This window comes from Rhinopithecus roxellana, chromosome 9 (genome assembly GCF_007565055.1).
Source record: "Rhinopithecus roxellana isolate Shanxi Qingling chromosome 9, ASM756505v1, whole genome shotgun sequence".
NCBI lineage: Eukaryota > Metazoa > Chordata > Mammalia > Primates > Cercopithecidae > Rhinopithecus > Rhinopithecus roxellana.
This window is the reverse complement of record NC_044557.1, coordinates 19,622,932-19,644,162: the sequence shown is the minus strand read 5'-3', so window position 1 is coordinate 19,644,162 and position 21,231 is coordinate 19,622,932. Positions and strand designations below refer to the sequence as shown.

The 21,231-nt window shown below is 38.1% G+C and overlaps 1 protein-coding gene across 1 annotated transcript in view; it reads left to right on the top strand.

The window, feature by feature from the left end:
* The window catches only part of LOC104676329 (disintegrin and metalloproteinase domain-containing protein 5), a 143,119-nt gene that overhangs the window by 43,121 nt on the left and 78,767 nt on the right, over window positions 1-21,231 (top strand). The window contains exon 12 of the mRNA XM_030938154.1: window positions 4,179-4,362. Coding sequence (XP_030794014.1) covers window positions 4,179-4,362 — 184 coding nt within the window. The remainder of the gene's footprint in view (window positions 1-4,178; window positions 4,363-21,231) is intronic.

Genomic DNA, 21,231 nt, shown 5'->3' with positions numbered 1-21,231 from the left:
GATTGACCAAGGGAACAGGATAGAGAACCCAGAAATAAATCCACTTCTCAAGTCAATTTATTTTTGACAAAGATGCCAATGGTACACAATGGGGAAAGGACAGTCACCTCAATAAAAGATGCTGAGAAAACTGATATGTGGTACTATGTTAACATTCAGAAGAATGAAATTGGACCCTTATCTCATACCATATGAAAATCAACTCAACATGGATTAAATACAAAAGCATAGGACCTGAAACTCTAAACCTACCAGAAGAAAACAAAGGGGAAATCTTTTTGACATTGGTCTGGGCAATGACTTTTTAGATATGACCCCTAAAGCACAGGAAACAAGAGCAAAGATAGACAAACGGGGTTACAACACAATAAAGGAAACAGCTAACAGAGTGAACAGACAACCCACAGACTTGGAGAAAATATTTGCAAACGATACACATGATAAAAGAATAATATCCTAAAATATACAAAGGACACAAACATCTCAACAGGGAGAACATATAAAAGTCAATTTAAAAATGGGCAAAGGACCTGAATAGACACTTCTCCAAAGAAGACATACAAATGATCAATAGATTTATAAAGAAATAGTCAACATCAGTAATAATTAGAGAAATACCAATTAAGATAGCACCTCATGCCGGTTAGAATTGCAATTATCAAAAAGAAAAAATGTATGTGTTGACTAGGATGAGGAGAAAAGGAAACACTTGTACTCTGTTGGTGGGGATATAAATAATACAGCCATTATGGAAAACAATATGGATATCCCTCAGAAATACTAAAAGTAGAATACCATATGATTCAGCAATCCCACATCTGGGTATATATTAATAATAATTAAAATCCGTATGTTGAAGAAATATCTGCACCCCCATGTTCATTGCAGTTATTGACAATAGCCAAAATATGGCGGCAACCTAAGTGTCCATCAGTGGATGAATGGATAAAAACATGTGGTTGTCCTAGTTCATTTTGTGCTCCTATATCAGAATCCCAAGACTGTTAATTTATAAAGAACAGAGATTTATTTGCCTCACCATTCTGGAGTTTGAGAAATCCAAGGTGGAGAGGTCTGCATCTGGTGAGAGCCTTCTTTCTCTATCATGCTATGCAGGAGGAAGGACAAGGGAGCACAGGTGCATGTATGAGAGGAGCTGAACTTGGTTTTATAGCTAAACCACTTTTCATGATAACTGTGACAATTCATTCAGGACATGCATGATGGAAGCATCCTCAAGGATTAGTTCTCATGGTCTAATCAACTCTTGAAGGTCTCACTTCCCAACACTGTTGCATTTATTGGTTATTAAAATTGACACATGAATGTTGGGGGACACACTCAAACTATAGCGTTTTACCCTGCCCCCCCAAATTCACGTCCTTCTCATAATTCAAAATACATTCATTTCACCCCAATAGCCCCCAAAGTCTTAACTTCTAGCATCAACTCAAAAATCTGAAGTTCAAATTCTAATCTAAGTCAGATGAGGGTAAGACTCTAGGCATGGTTTATCCTGAGGCAAATTCCTCTCCAGCTGTGAGCCTGTGCAATTAACAAGTTGCATTGTTTTTTGGTGCTTCCAAAATACAATGGAGGAACAGGCACAGGATAGATATTCCCATTCCAAAAGAGAGAAATAGGCAAGAAGGAAGGGGTAACTGGTCTCACATGACTCCAAAACCCAACAGGGAAAAACAATACTGGCTTAAACCTGGAGAATAACCTCCTTTGACTCCATGTCCTACACCATGGGCATACTTGGGTGTAGGTTGAGTCTGCAAAACCTCAGGATTCTTGCTTCTTTCTGGTCAGTCCACCCAGCAGCTTTCACAGGTTGGAGTCTCATGCCTGCATCTCTCCCAGACTGAGGTTGCAAACTGGTGGCTTTAAAGTTCTGGGGCCTCAGGGGCTGCCCCACTCCCATGGCTTCACTAGGCATTTCCCTAGAAGGAACGTTCTGTGATGGTCTCACTCTTACGGCCTTGATGGGTTTTGCTCTAGTGGGAGCTCTCTGCAGTGGCTCTATCCCTGTGACAAGTCTCTGCTTGAGCTCCCAGGCTGTTGATGACATTATTTGAAAAAAATCTAGGTGGAGGTCACCATGGTCTGGCATCTCTTGTGTTCTGCAGGTTTGCAGAGTTAGCATTGTGTGGATATTGTCAAGGCTTACTACTTGTGCCCTCTGGAGAGGTGATTGAGCCACACCTGGGCCCACTTGAGTAATGGATGGGGAAGCTGAGAAGCACTGTGTCAGAAAGCAGAGTCCCAGGGTAGTCCTGGGCAGTGAACCTGTGGATCACACCTCAGGCCTGTTCTCTGAAACCATTCAGCCCTTCTAGAGCTCTGAGCCTGTGATGCGATGAGGGGAGAGGCATACTCAAGGATCTCAGAAATGCCTTCAGGGTCATTCTCTTGTTGTCTTCCTGGTTAAGTTGGATAGAACCTGGCTTTATTCTGTCCATATTAATCTCTTTAGCAAATAGTTGCTTTTTTTTTTTTTTTTGAGATGGAGTCTCACTCTGTCACCGAGGCTGGAGTGCAGTGGTGCAAGCTCAGCTCGCTGCACCCTCTGCCTCCTGGGTTCAAGCAATTCTCCTGCCTCAGCCTCCAGAGTAGCTGGAATTATAGGCTCATGCTACCATGACTGGCTAATTTTGTATTTTTAGTACAGAAGGGGTTTCACCATGTTGGCCAGGGTGGTCTAGAGCTCCTGACCTCAAGTAATCCTCCTGCCTCCGCCCCCTAAAGTGCTGGAATTACAGGTGTGAGCCACCGTGCCTGGTCACAGTTGCCTTTTTAAACATGCTTTTTTATTTTTTTACATAGCCATCCTGAAAGTTTGTCAAGTCTGTCTGTTCTGCTTCTTCTAATGATAAATTCCATATTTAAATCATTTCCATTCTCATTTTACTATAAGCAGCCAAAAGAAGCCAGGCAGCACCTTGAACACTTTGCCACTTAGATATTTCTTCTGCCAGATATCCTAGTTCACTACTCTTAAATTGAGTCATGGATGGGGAAGCTGAGAAGCACTGTGCCAGAATGCAGAGTCCCAAGGCAGCCCTGGGCAGTGAACCTGTGGAGCACAGGATGTCTTCCACCTGGTCCTAGGACGCCAAAACAATTCCACTAAATTCTTTGCAAATGTGTAGCAAGGATGGCCTTTACTTCGTTTCCAGTACCTTGTTTCTCATTTCCACCGGAGGCCTCATCAGAATGAAGTTTAAGTCCATAATTTTATTGGTTTTATGATCACAACCACTTAAGTAATATTTAAGATGTTCCAGACTTTTTCTACACTTCTTCTCTTCTTTTGAGCCCTCGCCACAATCTCCCTTAATGCTCCATTTATGACAATCTGGGACTTTTCTGCTTCTCCAAACTCTTGTAGCCCCTACCCATTATTAAGTTCCAAAGCTGCCTTTACATTTTCAGAAATTTGTTATAGCTATTATATATATATATAATATTATATATTATATATATATATATAGCTCCACTACTAGTACCATTTTTCTTCTTATTTTGATTTGTACTGTTAAAACAGAATGCCGATGACTGGGTAATTACAAAGAAGAGAGGTTTATTTGCCTTATGGTTCTGGATCCTGATAAGTTCAAGGTTGAGGGGCCCACATCTTGTGAGAGTTCCTTCCTGTGTTATCCCATAACAAAAGGTATAAGGACAAGAAAGCATACACACATACCAGAGAGGGGCTCAAACTCACTTTTATGACAAACCCACTGTTCTTTTTTTTTTTTTTTTTAAGACGGAGTCTCACTCTGTCGCCCAGGCTAGAGTGCAGTGGCCAGATCTCAGCTCACTGCCAGCTCCATCTCCCGGGTTTACGCCATTCTCCTGCCTCAGCCTCCTGAATAGCTGGGACTACAGGCAACCTGCCACCTCGCCCGGCTAGTGTTTTTGTATTTTTTAGTAGAGATGGGGTTTCACCATGTTAGCCAGGATGGTCTTGATCTCCTCACCTCATGATCCGCCCGTCTCGGCCTCCCAAAGTGCTGGGATTACAGGCTTGAGCCACCGCGCCCGGCCTAAACTTGCTAATTGTTTTCTATGAAGAATAATGCTTTTTAAATCTCTCTTTAAAGTACCATATTATGGGGTGTATAAAAATATACAACATTAATTTGTGTCATAACCATATTTTTATATTTTAGGTACTCTGGTGGTGTGAAGGATTTTAGCATCTGTAGCTTGGATGACTTTAAATATATTTCTTCTCATAATGGCCTTACATGTCTTCAGACAAACCTTCCTGAAATGCCAACCTACACACAAAGGAGAATATGTGGCAATGGATTGTTGGAAGGAGGTGAAGAATGTGATTGTGGCAATAACAACGTTAGTATAATTTTTTTCTAAAATTTTGAAAATATTCTAGTAGTAAAGAAGATAAATGCTTTATCTATTAGTAAAATATATTTGAAAAATATATTATTTAGAAAAGATGGGAGCCTTTGTTTTCTAATATTATTATTTTTGGAAGCATGGTCCTTAGATAATTTTTGTCTTTGGTTATTGTCTTCTGACATTATTTAGTGTATGTATTAGTTCCAAACGTAAATTTAATTGTCACTAAGAGTGTCAAAGGGATTGAAAGAATATACCCCTCAACAACAAGCAGAAATAAAAACAGACAACAACATCTAAAAACAGTAGATTATAACCAATGGGGTAGCAAAATGCATGGTTTGTTAATATAGGTAGAAACATTTTCTCTGGAAAGGTGATTCTAATTAAAATATTTTGAAATTAAATCTATCATAATTATAAAAAATATAAAAATATACAACTAAGATCAAACAAAAATAATTATAAAATATGATAAAGGGACATCAGCAAGATGGCCCATTAGACAGCACTAGAAGTGCCTAATGCTGGTCTCCCACCACAAGAAAGGACCAAAACAATGGATAAACAACTACATTTGACCAGAGTAACTTACATAGAGTGCTGGAGTACAGGAGAGGAGTGGCAAAAACCTAGCGGTGCACAGAAACTCAGAATGGCTGCCTAGAGAGAAGAAGGAAACACTGTGGTTGTGGCAAGATAAATATGTAATGATAAAGAGCAAGAAGTAAAACTCAATCTGGCCTAGAAATATAGATTACTGGCAATCTTCAAAATAATAAAACTAATGAATCTTGCAAGTCATTGAATACAAAAGTCAATATATAACAATGAGTTGGATTTCTGTGTAGAAACAGCAAACAAATAGAAAATGAAATCAAATGGACAATTCTACATATAATATTTCCCAAAACATGATATGTATAGATACAACAAAATACGTGCAATCGTGCACAATAAAAATAAACATTACTCAGGAAAAGCAAAAAACATTGAAATGAATGGAGACATATCCCACTTTCATGGATTGGGAGACATAATATTGAGATTTCAGCTCTACACAAATGGATCCATACATTTAACACAGCCCCAGCCAAAATCCACTTATCTTTTTGTAGAAATTGATAAGCTGATTCTACAATTGATATGGAAATGGAAATGACCTAGAATAAACCAAGCCATGAAAAGAAAAACAATAAATTGGAACACATATACGAATTTTCTATAAATTTCAATGTTTTCTATGAAGTTATAATAATGAAGACAAGGTAGTATTGACCAAAGGATAAATATATACAATTAATAAAGTAGAACAGAGAATCCAGCTATAAAATGATTTTATATGGCCACTTTATATGATAAGACAAAGGGCTATTCAATGGGTGAGGAAAATCTTTCCAACAAAATGGTATAAACTAAACATATGTGTAAATAAAATAAAACTTCACATCTCACCATACACAAAAAATTACCTTGAAATAAATTAAAGACCTAAAAATTAGAGTTAAAGCTAAAAAACTTTTGGGATAAAAGATAGGAGACAATCTTTGTGGCTGGTGGTAGGCAAAATATTTTAGATTATGGCAAAAAGAAGGAAGTTTAAAGAGAAAAATGGTAAGTTCTGCTTTCTCAAATTTAGAACCCTTTTCACTCAGACTCTGATAAAAATAAAATGACAAGCTACAGAATGTGAGAAAATATGTACAATTTATATATTGACAGGTGGCTTTTATTCAAATATGTGAAAAGACAAGACTTAGTTTCTGATCAGGTATCTAAGACACTTGGAAGTTGCCACTCCAATCTGTCAACAAGTAAAAAGGTGAACAGACTGAATAAGCAGCAGCTCTTTTTAGGTCTGTTGGAGAAGTGAGATCACAGGATGAAGCACTGCCCCCAAATTCAAGAGATCAACAAGTGCATACAGAGAATCACAACTTGCTAGAACAGAATCATGTGAGCTAAACTTTCACACAGACAGCACTGGAGTCGAAAAGCCTAAACTAAAACTGACAAATTGCCAGAGACTCAGTGTATATAACTGTGAGAGTTAAAAACTCCAGGAGGACCCAGTTATTGAGGATGTTCTCATACTTTTATGAGCTTTACCTCTAGAAGTTTAATCTTGTTCTCACAGTGAATATCAGAAAAATTCCCTTGTGCTTCCAGAAGAAGGAGGAGAAAAGGAACCATTTTGAAATAAGCCAGTGTTCAGTTCTTACTGAAAAGAAATGGAAGGGAGAAATTAGGATTATTATGCTTTTATGAATTGCACTATCCCTGAAGTGGTATACTGTTATTTGAAAGTGGACTTGGATTAGTTGTGAATGTATATTTTCATCTCTAGGGCCACCACAAAAAAAAAATGTTTTAAAAAAGTGTAACTGATACACTAAGAAAAGGTAGAAAATAACATTATAAAATGCTTAGTTAAACACAAAAGGCAGGCTGAGCATCATGACGTGCAGCTGTAGTTTCAGCTACTTGAGAGGATGAGGTGAGAGGATTCCTTGAACCTAGAAGTTCAAATCAGCCTGAGCAACATGGTGAGATCATTTTTCTAAAAAGAAATAAAAAAGGAAAGAAAAAAAAAGACAAAAGCAAGAAGAACTAAAGTCACACAAATAGAAAACAGCAATAAATATAGTAGTTATTAATTCAACTGTATTCATTATCACTTTGCTTTCAATGATTTAAGTGCACCAATTTAAAAAATAAAAGAGATTGTCAGAATGAATCAAAAACCAAGATCTAGCTCTCTGTTGTGGTGGGTAATACCACAACAGAGAGTTGGAATGAAGGATGCAAAGTATTGTTCCTGGGTGTGTCTGTGAGGGTGATGCCAAAAGAGATTAACATTTGAGTCAGTGGACTGGGAGAGGCAGACCTACCCTCAATCTGCATAGGCACCATCTAATCAGCTGCCAGCACAATTAGAATAAAAGCAGGCAGAAGAACGTGGAAAGACTAGACTGGTTGAGTCTTCTGGCCTACATCTTTCCCCCATGCTGAATGCTTCCTGCCCTTGAACATTGAACTCCAAGTTCTTCAGCTTTGGGACTCTTGGAACTTTGACCACAGACTGAAGTCTGCACTATCAGATTCCCTACTTGCTCCTCAGTGTGCAGATGGCCTATTGTGGGACCTCACCTTCTGATCATGTGAGTCAATACTCTTTAATAAACTCCCCTTCATATATACATCTATCCTATTAGTTCTGTCCCTCTAGAGAACCCTGACAAATACAGTTGTCTACAAGGAGCCCTTGTTAAGTATAAACATACATGTAGATAAAAATTAAAGAATGGAGAAAAATATGCTATGCTAACAGTAATTAAAAAATCCAGGAGTAGCTATTATTAATTTCAGACAAGCAGTATGGAGAATGAGGAAAGTTTTCCTGGATAAAGGGGGACAATTATAATGACAAAGGGGTCATTTCTGTAATAAGACATAAAAACTTTTAATGTGTATGTGACTAACAACAGAAATGTCAAAATACATGAGACAAAAATTTATAGAACTATAAGGAGAAATAGATTAATCTATTATTTTAGTTGGAGACTTCAACACTCCTTTATCAGAAAAAGGCAGATCCAGCAGACAAAAAATCAGTAAAGACATAGTAGAATTCAACAATAACTTTAATCAACCATATATAATGGACATCTGTAGATGACTTCATCCAACAACAAAAGAATACACATTTTTCTCAAAGTCATATTGAACATTCAGCAAGACAGACCATGTTCTGAGCCACAAATCACCACTGAACAAACTTCAAGGAATAGATACCATAAAATGTCTGACCTCAGACCACAATGAAAATGAACTAGAAATTTGTAACGGAAAGATTGCTGGAAAGTTCCTAATATGTGGGGATTAAAAATCACACTTCTGGGGGGCGGAGCAAGATGGCCGAATAGGAACAGCTCCAGTCTCCAACTCCCAGTGCGAGCGACACAGAAGACCGGTGATTTCTGCATTTTCAACTGAGGTACTGGGGTCATCTCACTAGGGAGTGCCGGACAATCAGTGCTGGTCAGCTGCTGCAGCCTGACCAGCGAGAGCTAAAGCAGGGTGAGGCATCGCCTCACCTGGAAAGCGCAAGGGGGAAGGGAATCCCTTTTTCTCGCCAGGGGAACTGAGACACACAACACCTGGAAAATCGGGTAACTCCCACCCCAATACCGCACTTTAAGCAAACGGGCACACCAGAAGAATATATCCCTCACCTGGCCGGGAGGGTCCCACGCCCACGGAGCCTCCCTCGTTGTTAACACAGCAGCCTGCAGCGATCTAACCGCAAGGCAGCAGCGAGGCTGGGGGAGGGGCGCCCGCCAATGCTGAGGCTTAAGTAGGTAAACAAAGCCGCTGGGAAGCTCAAACTGGGTGGAGCTCACAGCAGCTCAAGGAAACCTGCCTGTCTCTATAGACTCCACCTCTGGGGGCAGGGCTCAGCTAAAAAAACAACAGGGGAAGCAGGAGAGGCCTGAGCAGACGCGAAGGACACTGTCTGACAGCTTTGAAGAGAGCAGTGGATCTCCCAACACAGAGGTTGAGGTCTGAGAACGGACAGACTGCCTGCTCAAGTGGGTCACTGACCTCTGAGTAGCCTAACTGGGAGACATCCCCCACTAGGGGTAGTCTGACACCCCACACCTCACAGGGTGGAGTACACCGCTGAGAGGAAGCTTCCAAAGTAAGAATCAGACGGGTACACTCACTGTTCAGCAATATTCTATCTTCTGCAAACTCTGCTGCTGATACCCAGGCAAACAGGGTCTGGAGTGGACCTCAAGCAATCTCCAACAGACCTATAGCTGAGGGTCCTGACTGTCAGAAGGAAAACTATCAAACAGGAAGGACACCTATACCAAAATCCCATCAGTACGTCACCATCAGCAAAGACCAGAGACAGATAAAACCACAAAGATGAGGAAAAAGCAGGGCAGAAAAGCTGGAAATTCAAAAAATAAGAGCGCATCTCCCCCTACAAAGGAGTGCAGCCCATCGCCAGCAATGGATCGAAGCTGGTCAGAGAATGACTTTGACGAGATGAGAGAAGAAGGCTTCAGTCCATCAAACTTCTCAGAGCTAAAGGAGGAATTACGTACCCAGCGCAAAGAAACTAAAAATCTTGAAAAAAGAGTGGAAGAATTGAAAGCTAGAATAATTAATGCAGAGAAGATCATAAACGAAATGACAGAGATGAAAACCATGACACGAGAAATACGTGACAAATGCACAAGCTTCAGTAACCGACTTGATCAACTGGAAGAAAGAGTATCAGCGATTGAGGATCAAATGAATGAAATGAAGTGAGAAGAGAAACCAAAAGAAAAAAGAAGAAAAAGAAATGAACAAAGCCTGCAAGAAGTATGGGATTATGTAAAAAGACCAAATCTACGTCTGATTGGGGTGCCTGAAAGTGAGGGGGAAAATGGAACCAAGCTGGAAAACACTCTTCAGGATATCATCCAGGAGAACTTCCCCAACCTAGTAGGGCAGGCCAACATTCAAATTCAGGAAATACAGAGAACGCCACAAAGATACTCCTCCAGAAGAGCAACTCCAAGACACATAATTGCCAGATTCACCAAAGTTGAAATGAAGGAAAAAATCTTAAGGGCAGCCAGAGAGAAAGGTCGGGTTACCCACAAAGGGAAGCCCATCAGACTAACAGCAGATCTCTCAGCAGAAACTCTACAAGCCAGAAGAGAGTGGGGGCCAATATTCAACGTTCTTAAAGAAAAGAATTTTAAACCCAGAATTTCATATCCAGCCAAACTAAGTTTCATAAGTGAAGGAGAAATAAAATCCTTTACAGACAAGCAAATGCTTAGAGATTTTGTCGCCACCAGGCCTGCCTTACAAGAGACCCTGAAGGAAGCCCTAAACATGGAAAGGAACAACCGGTACCAGACATTGCAAAAACATGCCAAAATGTAAAGACCATAGAGGCTAGGAAGAAACTGCATCAACTAACGAGCAAAATAACCAGTTAATATCATAATGGCAGGATCAAGTTCACACATAACAATATTAACCTTAAATGTAAATGGACTAAATGCTCCAATGAAAAGACACAGACTGGCAAACTGGATAAAGAGTCAAGACCCATCAGTCTGCTGTATTCAGGAGACCCATCTCACATGCAGAGACATACATAGGCTCAAAATAAAGGGATGGAGGAAGATCTACCAAGCAAATGGAGAACAAAAAAAGCAGGGGTTGCAATCCTAGTCTCTGATAAAACAGACTTTAAACCATCAAAGATCAAAAGAGACAAAGAAGGCCATTACATAATGGTAAAGGGATCAATTCAACAGGAAGAGCTAACCCTCCTAAATATATATGCACCCAATACAGGAGCACCCAGATTCATAAAGCAAGTCCTTAGAGACTTACAAAGAGACTTAGACTCCCATACAATAATAATGGGAGACTTCAACACTCCACTGTCAACATTAGACAGATCAATGAGACAGAAAGTTAACAAGGATATCCAGGAATTGAACTCAGCTCTGCACCAAGTGGACCTAATAGACATCTATAGAACTCTCCACCCCAAATCAACAGAATATACATTCTTCTCAGCACCACATCACACTTATTCCAAAACTGACCACATAATTGGAAGTAAAGCACTCCTCAGCAAATGTAAAAGAACAGAAATTATAACAAACTGTCTCTCAGACCACAGTGCAATCAGACTAGAACTCAGGACTAAGAAACACAATCAAAACCACTCAACTACATGAAAACTGAACAACCTGCTCCTGAATGACTACTGGGTACATAACAAAATGAAGGCAGAAATAAAGATGTTCTCTTTGAAACCAATGAGAACAAAGATACAACATACCAGAATCTCTGGGACACATTTAAAGCAGTGTGTAGAGGGAAATTTATAGCACTAAATGCCCACAAGAGAAAGCAGGAAAGATCTAAAATTGACACTCTAACATCACAATTAAAAGAACTAGAGAGGCAAGAGCAAACACATTCAAAAGCTAGCAGAAGGCAAGAAATAACTAAGATCAGAGCAGAACTGAAGGAGATAGAGACACAAAAAACCCTCCAAAAAATCAATGAATCCAGGAGTTGGTTTTTTGAAAAGATCAACAAAATTGACAGACCGCTAGCAAGACTAATAAAGAAGAAAAGAGAGAGGAATCAAATAGATGCAATAAAAAATGATAAAGGGGATATCACCACCGACCCCACAGAAATACAAACTACCATCAGAGAATACTATAAACACCTCTACGCAAATCAACTGGAAAATCTAGAAGAAATGGATAATTTCCTGGACACTTACACTCTCCCAAGACTAAACCAGGAAGAAGTTGAATCCCTGAATAGACCAATAGCAGCCTCTGAAATTGAGGCAACAATTAATACCTACCCACCAAAAAAAGTCCAGGACCAGATGGATTCACAGCTGAATTCTACCAGAGGTACAAGGAGGAGCTGGTACCATTCCTTCTGAAACTATTCCAATCAATAGAAAAAGAGGGAATCCTTCCTAACTCATCTTATGAGGCCAACATCATCCTGATACCAAAGTCTGGCAGAGACACAACAAAAAAAGAGAATTTTAGACCAATATCCCTGATGAACATCGATGCAAAAATCCTCAATAAAATCCTGGCAAACCGGATTCAGCAGCACATCAAAAAGCTTATCCACCATGATCAAGTGGGCTTCATCCCTGGGATGCAAGGCTGGTTCACCATTTGCAAATCAATAAACGTAATCCAGCATATAAACAGAACCAAAGTCAAGAACCACATGATTATCTCAATAGATGCAGAAAAGGCTTTTGACAAAATTCAACAGCCCTTCATGCTAAAAACGCTCAATAAATTCGGTATTGATGGAACGTACCTCAAAATAATAAGAGCTATTTATGACAAACCCACAGCTAATATCATACTGAATGGGCAAAAACTGGAAAAATTCCCTTTGAAAACTGGCACAAGACAGGGATGCCCTCTCTCACCACTCCTATTCAACATAGTGTTGGAAGTTCTGGCTAGGGCAATCAGGCAAGAGAAAGAAATCAAGGGTATTCAGTTAGGAAAAGAAGAAGTCAAATTGTCCCTGTTTGCAGGATGACATGATTGTATATTGAGAAAACCCCATCGTCTCAGCCCAAAATCTCCTTAAGCTGACAAGCAACTTCAGCAAAGTCTCAGGATCCAAAATCAAGGTGCAAAAATCACAAGCATTCTTATACACCAGGAACAGACAAGCAGAGAGCCAAATCAGGAATGAACTTCCATTCACAATTGCTTCAAAGAGAATAAAATACCTAGGAATCCAACTTACAAGGGATGTAAAGGACCTCTTCAAGGAGAACTACAAACCACTGCTCAGTGAAATCAAAGAGGACACAAACAAATGGAAGAACATACCATGCTCATCGATAGGAAGAATCAATATCTTGAAAATGGCCATACTGCCCAAGGTTATTTACAGATTCAATGCCATCCCCATCAAGCTACCAATGAGTTTCTTCACAGAATTGGAAAAAACGGCTTTAAAGTTCATATGGAACCAAAAAAGAGCCCGCATTGCCAAGACAATCCTAAGTCAAAAGGACAAAGCTGGAGGCGTCACGCTACCTGACTTCAAACTATACTACAAGGCTACAGTAACCATAACAGCATGGTACTGGTACCAAAACAGAGCTATAGACCAATGGAACAGAACAGAGTCCTCAGAAATAATACCACACATCTATAGCCATCTGATCTTTGACAAACCTGAGAGAAACAAGAAATGGGAAAGGATTCCCTATTTAATGAATGGTGCTGGGAAAATTGGCTAGCCATAAGTAGAAAGCTGAAACTGGATCCTTTCCTTACTCCTTATACGAAGATTAATTCAAGATGGATTAGAGACTTAAATGTTAGACCTAATACCATAAAAACCCTAGAAGAAAATCTAGGTAGTACCATTCAGGACATAGGCATGGGCAAGGACTTCATGTCTAAAACACCAAAAGCAATGGCAGCAAAAGCCACAATTGACAAATGGGATCTCATTAAACTAAAGAGCTTCTGCACAGGAAAAGAAACTACCATCAGAGTGAACAGGCAACCTACAGAATGGGAGAACATTTTTGTAATCTACTCATCTGACAAAGGGCTAATATCTAGAATCTACAAAGAACTCAAACAAATTTACAAGAAAAAAACAAACAACCCAATCAAAAAGTGGGCAAAGGATATGAACAGACATTTCTCAAAAGAAGACATTCATACAGCCAACAGACACATGAAAAAATGCTCATCATCACTCGCCATCAGAGAAATGCAAATCAAAACCACAATGAGATACCATCTCACACCAGTTAGAATGGCAATCATTAAAAAATCAGGAAACAACAGTTGTTGGAGAGGATGTGGAGAAATAGGAACACTTTTACACTGTTGGTGGGATTGTAAACTAGTTCAACCATTATGGAAAACAGTATGGCAATTCCTCAAGGATCTAGAACTAGATGTACCATATGACCCAGCCATCCCACTACTGGGAATATACCCAAACGATTATAAATTATTCTACTACAAAGACACATGCACACATATGTTTATTGCAGCACTATTCACAATAGCAAAGACTTGGAATCAACCCAAATGTCCATCTGTGACAGACTGGATTAAGAAAATGTGGCACATGTACACCATGGAATACTATGCAGCCATAAAAAAGGATGAGTTTGCGTCCTTTGTAGGGACATGGATGCAGCTGGAAACCATCATTCTTAGCAAACTGTCACAAGAAGAGAAAACCAAACACCGCATGTTCTCACTCATAGGTGGGTACTGAACAATGAGATCTCTTGGACTCGGGAAGGGGAACATCACACATTGGGGCCTATCATGGGGAGGGGGGAGGGTGGAAGGATTGCATTGGGGAGTTAAACATGATATAAATGATGAATTGATGGGTGCTGACGAGTTGATGGGTGCAGCACACCAACATGGCACAAATATACATATGTAACAAACCTGCACGTTATGCACATGTACCCTGGAACTTAAAGTATAATAAAATTAAAAAATAAAAAAAATAAAAAACAATATAAAAATAGAAGATTTCGATTCTCAATAATACTGCAAAATAACAGGTGTAAAGAAAAATCAGTAACAACAAAATGCAATTCTTATTGCATTAAAGAAATACAGTGCTGACCTATAATGAGAAATGAATTGGTGAGAAAAAAAATGCATCTCTCTCAGATCCCATTCCATTTCCATGAAACATAAAGAGTGACTGCATTTAACTGAATGCCCCATGAGCTATGAAAATCATTTGAATGGGAAATGTGTACACATAAAATTTACTCAGCATTTATGTAAGCCTTCATGTCCCTAAATTGTAATTAGCATGTATTTTTAAAAGATGCAAATACAAATTTATGCTCTATAGAATATATGAAGTAAAATTTAAACTAAAAAAATCTACATAGGTAAAAAATATTTTATAATTTCTTACAAAATAATATATATTAACTGCAGATATTCAGCAAGCCACATGGCCCCCTAAAATGTCAATTTTAATGAAGACACAAATATTTCCCTCATAAACATTTATAGTCTTGCAACTATTCGATTCTGGTTGTCATATTCCTTCATATGACAAATATTCATTGCGTTTTTATTATATGCCAGATATTCTTCTAAGCACTGGGAAACAAATGTGACCAAGACACAATTTTTGCCCTCCTGGTATTTCATTCTATTAAAAGGCAAACACTTTTAAGTAAATAGTTAATATGCCTTATCTCTATGAATGTAATAAAGAGCATACATGTTTTATCCAACAACAATTCTTCATAGTATATAGATAAAAAATAATAACACAGATATGACATACGACTATTTACCCAGAGAATTTTTAATTGTAGTTCTAATTGTGTGTTTCTTGGGACACTCTTCAGAATATATAAAAACTCAAATACACACCAGAGATTAGTACATGATTTTATAATGGGCATGACCTTCAGCATTAAATTAACATGTTAAAAGCTACTGCTGCTGGGAAGTCATTGAATGGTATACATAAAATATTCATAACGTTGCAGAAACAAAGAGCCCCTTTTCTGATCTTTCTCTAATAGAGAACGCAATCCTTGACAAAAATAAATAAATAAAAATGTCCAAACCTGTTTCTGAAATAGTTTAACATTTTGCATTTCTCCCAGAAATGTGTGAGAATATCAATTGATTCACTTACTCTCAAAATATGTGATTGTTATTGTTGATGGGTTTCCAGTTACAAATTGTCATTTCCCAGATTACCGTGTTAGACATATTTTCTAGTGTCTATTGGCGATTTCTGTAGATTTTGTTGTGGAGTTTCTGGATTCTTTGCTCATTTTGAATCTTATTATCATTTATTTGTAGAAGTTATGTAAAATCCCAGACACCAGTTCTCAGTAAGACAAATATGTTTTACAAGTATTTTCTCTAGATCTGTAATATTCCTGTTATTTTGCTTCATGGAATCATTTTCTGAGAAAATATTTTTAAATTTATTTTAAATTTTTGATCAAGTCTAATTTGTCAGGTTTTTTGTTATTGTTTTTAGTCTAGGCTACTTTTGCATATTTCCAAATCACAAAGAAATTCTGATGTTCTCCTCTAAAAACCTTATGGTTTTAGCTTTTATGTTAAGGTCTATGGTGTGTCTTGAATTATGTTTTGTATATATTATAATGTAAAGATCATCAAGTTATAGTATCTATTTATCCCACCACTTGTCAAAAAGACAAAGACTGATACAAATTGAATAATATTGAAAACTTTGTAGAAAATTAAAGGACCGAATGAGTGTGAAAAAAAAAAAAATCACACTTCTAATAACACATGGGTTATATAAGAAATATCAGAAGAAATTTAAAAATAGTTTGAACTGAATAAGAATAAATATACAATTATCAAAAGCCATGGTATTCAGCAAAACAGTGCTCAGAGTAAAATTTATAACATTGGTTGCATGTATTAGAAAAGGAAAGAGATCTAAAATCAACAGTCTAAGCTTCCACCTTAATAAACCAGTAAAAGAACAAACTAAATTTAAGGTAAGCATAAGGAAAAAATAATAAAAGTTAGAGCAGAAATCAATGAAACTGAAAGCAATAAATTAATAGGTACAATCAATAAGATTAAAAGATGGTTTTTTGAAAAGATCAATAAAAGTAATATGCCTCTTACCAGACTAAGAGAAAAGAGAAATGACACATATTACTAACATCAGAAATAAAATGGAGCACATCATTACAGATGGGGTATTAAAAGGATGATCAAGAAACTATCAACAACTCTATGCCCACAAATTTTATAACTTAGATAAATTGACTAAATCCTTGAAATATAATCTGCCAAATTTAAACAAAAACAGACAATATTAATAGGCCTATATCTATTTAAGAAATTGAATAAATAATAACCTTCTAGAAGAGAAAGCATCAGGCCCAGACAAATTTACCAATAAATTCTACTAATCATGTAAAGATAAAACATATACCAATTCTCTATAGTCTCTTTTAGAAGATAAAAGCAAAGGAAATACTCCTTAACTTATTCTGTGAAGTCAGCATACTCAAATACTGAAAACCAAAATGAAGGCCTTACAAAGAAAGAAAACTACAAAACAATATCACTCAATAGCATAGAGGCAAAAATACCCAACAAAATATTAGCAAATAAATTCCAACAATGTATAAAAAGAATTGTACAATACAATCAGGTAGGATTTATCCCAAATGTGCAAGGCTAATTCAACATTTGAAAATCAGCTAATGTAATCCATCACATCAACAAAGTAAATGTGGAAAAATTATGTGATCATATTAATAGATGCATCAAAAGCATTTTATAGAAGCTAACAATCATTAATGATAAAAACTCTGAGTAAATTAAGAATAAGAAAACCTTCCTCAACTCAATTAAAAAATATCAACAAAGAACTTACCCATGAGGAATTGGAAGCTTTTTCACTAAATCAGGAACAAGTGAAGGATGTCCCCCTTCACCACTACTTTTCAATATCACACTGGAAGCCCTAGGTAATGCAATAAATGATAAATGTAAATAAGATTGATACACATTAGGAGGAAGTAAATTAAAGTGTCATTGTTCCCAAATGGCATGATAATCTATGTAAAAAATCTGAAAAAATCAGCAACAACAAAAAACTATGTGAAACAAATAAGTGGTTATAGCAAGGTTGTAGGATACAAGGTTAATATATGAAAGTCTATTGGGTGAAACCCCCACCCCTGATATTCTCGTGGGTCTTTTCTATTTCCCTAAGCGTCAGCTGGTCTGATAAATAAAGGGAAAGAGTACAAAAGAGAAACATTTTAAAGCTGGGTGTCTGGGGGAGACATCACCTGTCAGCAGGTTCCGTGATGCTCCCTGAGCCGTAAAACCAGCAAGTTTTTATTAGTAATTTTCAAAAGGGGAGGGAGCGTATGAATAGAGTGTGGGTTACAGAGATCACGTGCTTCACAAGGTAATAAAATATCACAAAGCAAATGGAGGCAGGGCGAGATCACAGGACCACAGGACGGGACGAAATTAAAATTGCTAATGAAGTTTTGGGCACAAATTGTCATTGATAACATCTTATCAGGAGACAGGGTTTGAGAGCAGAAAACCTGTCTGACCAAAATTTATTAGGTGGAAATTTCCTGTCCTAATAAGCCTGAGAGCACTACAGGAGACTGGGGCTTATTTCATCCCTTTGGCTTTGACTGTAAAAGACAGTTACTCCTAAAGAGGCCGTTTCAGAGGCCTACCCTCAGGGGCCATTCTCTTTCTCAGGGATGTTCCTTGCTGAGAAAAAGAATTCAGTGATATTTCTCCTATTTGCTTTTGAAAGAGGAGAAATATGGCTCTTTTCCGCCCGGCTCACCAGCAGTCAGAGTTTAAGGTTGTCTCTCTTGTTCCCTGAACATTGCTGTTATCCTGTTCTTTTTTCAAGGTGCCCAGATTTCATATTGTTCAAACACACATGCTCTACAAACAATTTGTGCAGTTAACACAATCATCACAGGGTCCTGAGGTGACATACATCTTCCTCAGCTTACAAAGATAATGGGATTAAGAGATTAAAGACAGGCATAGGAAATCACAAGGGTATTGATTGGGGAAGTGATTAGTGTTCATGAAATCTTCACAATTTATGTCCAGAGATTGCAGTAAAGACAGGCATAAGAAATTATAAAAGTATTAATTTGGGGAACTAATAAATGTCCATGAAATCTTCACAATTTACGTTCTTCTGCCATGGCTTCAGCTGGTCCCTCTATTCAGGGTCCCTGACTTCCTGCAACAAAGTCAACCTTTTTCATATATACCAACAATGAACAGGTAGAATTTGAAATTAAAAATGTGATACCATCTACATTCTCATTCCCTGAAATTAAATACTTAGGTATAAATCTAAAAAAATGTTCAAGATCTATATGAGGAAAAGTATAAAACTCTGATTTAAAAAAATTCAAAACACCAAATAAACAATATTCCATGTTTATAAATAGGAAAACAATATTTTCAGATGTCAGCTCTTCCAACTTTGATCTAGAAATTCAATGCAATTCCAATGAAAATCTCAGAAAAGTTGTCTGCGGATACTGACAAAGTGATTCTAAAGTTTGTATGGAGAGGCAACAAACCCAGAATTGTCACAATATTGAAGGACAATAACAAAGTTTGATGACTGATACTACCTGATTCAAGAGTTACTACAAATCTACAACAATGAAGAAAGTGTAGTATTTACATAAGAATAGACAGATAGATTGATGGAATGGGATACATGAGCCCAGAAATAGACCCATATAAATATAGTCAACTGATTTTTGACAAACGAGCTAAGATCATATGATGGAACAAAGATCGTATTTTCAACAAATGGTGCTAGAACAACTGGATATCCATGTGCACAAATGTGAATATCGACACAAACCTTATACCTTTTGCAAAAACTAACTTAAAATGGATCACACTCCTAAATGTAAAATGCAAAACTATAACAATTCTATGAGATAACACAGGAGAAAATCTAGATGATCTTGGGTTTGGCAATGACTTTTTAGATTAAAAAAACCAAAGGCACATACATGAAAGAAATAATTGAGAAGATGGGCTGTACTGAAATTTAAATAATGTCTTCTCTGCACAAGATGCTTTCAATAAAATGAAAAGACAAGTCACAGATTTTGAGAAAATATTTGCAAAAGACAGACATTATAAAGGACTTAATCCAAAATACACAAAGAACTCTTAAAGCTCAATTATACAGTTTGACTGTGTCTCCACCCTAATCTTGTTTTGAATTGTAGTTCCCATAACCCCAACGTGTGGTGGGAGGGACCCAGTGGGAGGTAATTTAATCATGGGAGTGGCTCCCCTCATGCTGTTCTTGTGATAGTGAGTGAATTCTCATGAGATCTGATGGTTTTACAAGAGGCTTTTTCCCCTTTTGCTCGGCACTTCTCCTTGCTGCAGCCACGTGAAGGATGTGTTTGCTTCCCCTTTTGCTGTGAATGTAAGTGTCCTGAGGGCTCCCCCCAAGCCATGCTGAACTTTGAGTCAATTAAACTTTTTTATAAATTACCCACTGTCAGGTATGTCTTTATTAGCAATGTGAATCTGAACTAATATAGTAAATTGGTACCAGGAGTTGGGGGCTGCCATGGAAGGGACTTTGGAACCCAAAGATGTGGAAGTGGCTTTGGAACTGGGTAACAGGCAAAGGTTGGAAGAGTTTGGAGGGTTCAGAAAAAGACAGGAAGATGTGGGAAATTTTGGAATGTCCTTGAGACTTGTTGAATAGCTTTGATGAAAATGTTGAGAGTGATATGTACAATGAAGTTCAGGCTAAGGTGGTCTCAGATGGAAGTGAGGAGCTTCTTCGGAACTGGAATAAAAGTGATTCTTGCTATGCTTCAGCAAGAGACTGGCAGCATTTTCCTCCTGCCCTAGAGGTCTGTGGAACTTTGAACTTGAGAGAGATAATTTAGAGTATCTGGCAAAAAATATTTCTAAGCAGCAAAGCATTCAAGATGTGACTTTTTAGAATTTATTCACAAAGATATTGTTTGGAGTTGGAACTTACTTACATTTCAAAGGGTAGCAGAGCAAAAAGTTTGGAAAATTCACAGACTGATGATGTGATAGAGAAGAAAAACCCCATTTTCTGAGGGGAAAGAGAAATTCAAACTATCTGCAGAAATTTGCATAAGTAATGAGGAGCCAATGTTAATCACCAAGACAATGGCGAATATATCCCCAGGGCATGTCAGAAGTCTTCAGGGCAGCCCTTCCCATCACAGACCCAGAGGCCTAGGAGGAAAAATAGTTTCATGGGCTGGGCCCAGGGTCTTGCTGCTTTGTGCAGTCTCTGGATTTGGTGTCCTACATCCCAACCATGGCTAAAAGGGTGGAAGCACAGCTCAGGCCATGGCTTCAAAGGGTGCAAGCCCCAAGCCTTGGTAGCTTCCACATGGTGTTTAGCCTGTGGGTGCACAGAAGTCAAGAATTGAGGTTTGGAATCTCTGCCTAGATTTCAGAGGATGTATTGAAATGCCCGGATGTCCAGACAGAAGTTTGCTGCAGGCTGGCACCCTCATGGAGAACCTGTGCTAGGGAAGTGCAAAAGGGAAATGTGGGCTTGGAGCCTCTCCCAAGAAAGTCCCCACCGTGGCACTGCCTAGTGGAACTGTAAGAAGAAGGCCACCATTCTCCTGAACCTAGAATGGTAGATCCATTGACAGCTTGCACTGTGCACCTGGAAAAGCCAGAGACATTAATGCCAGCCCATGAAGGAAGC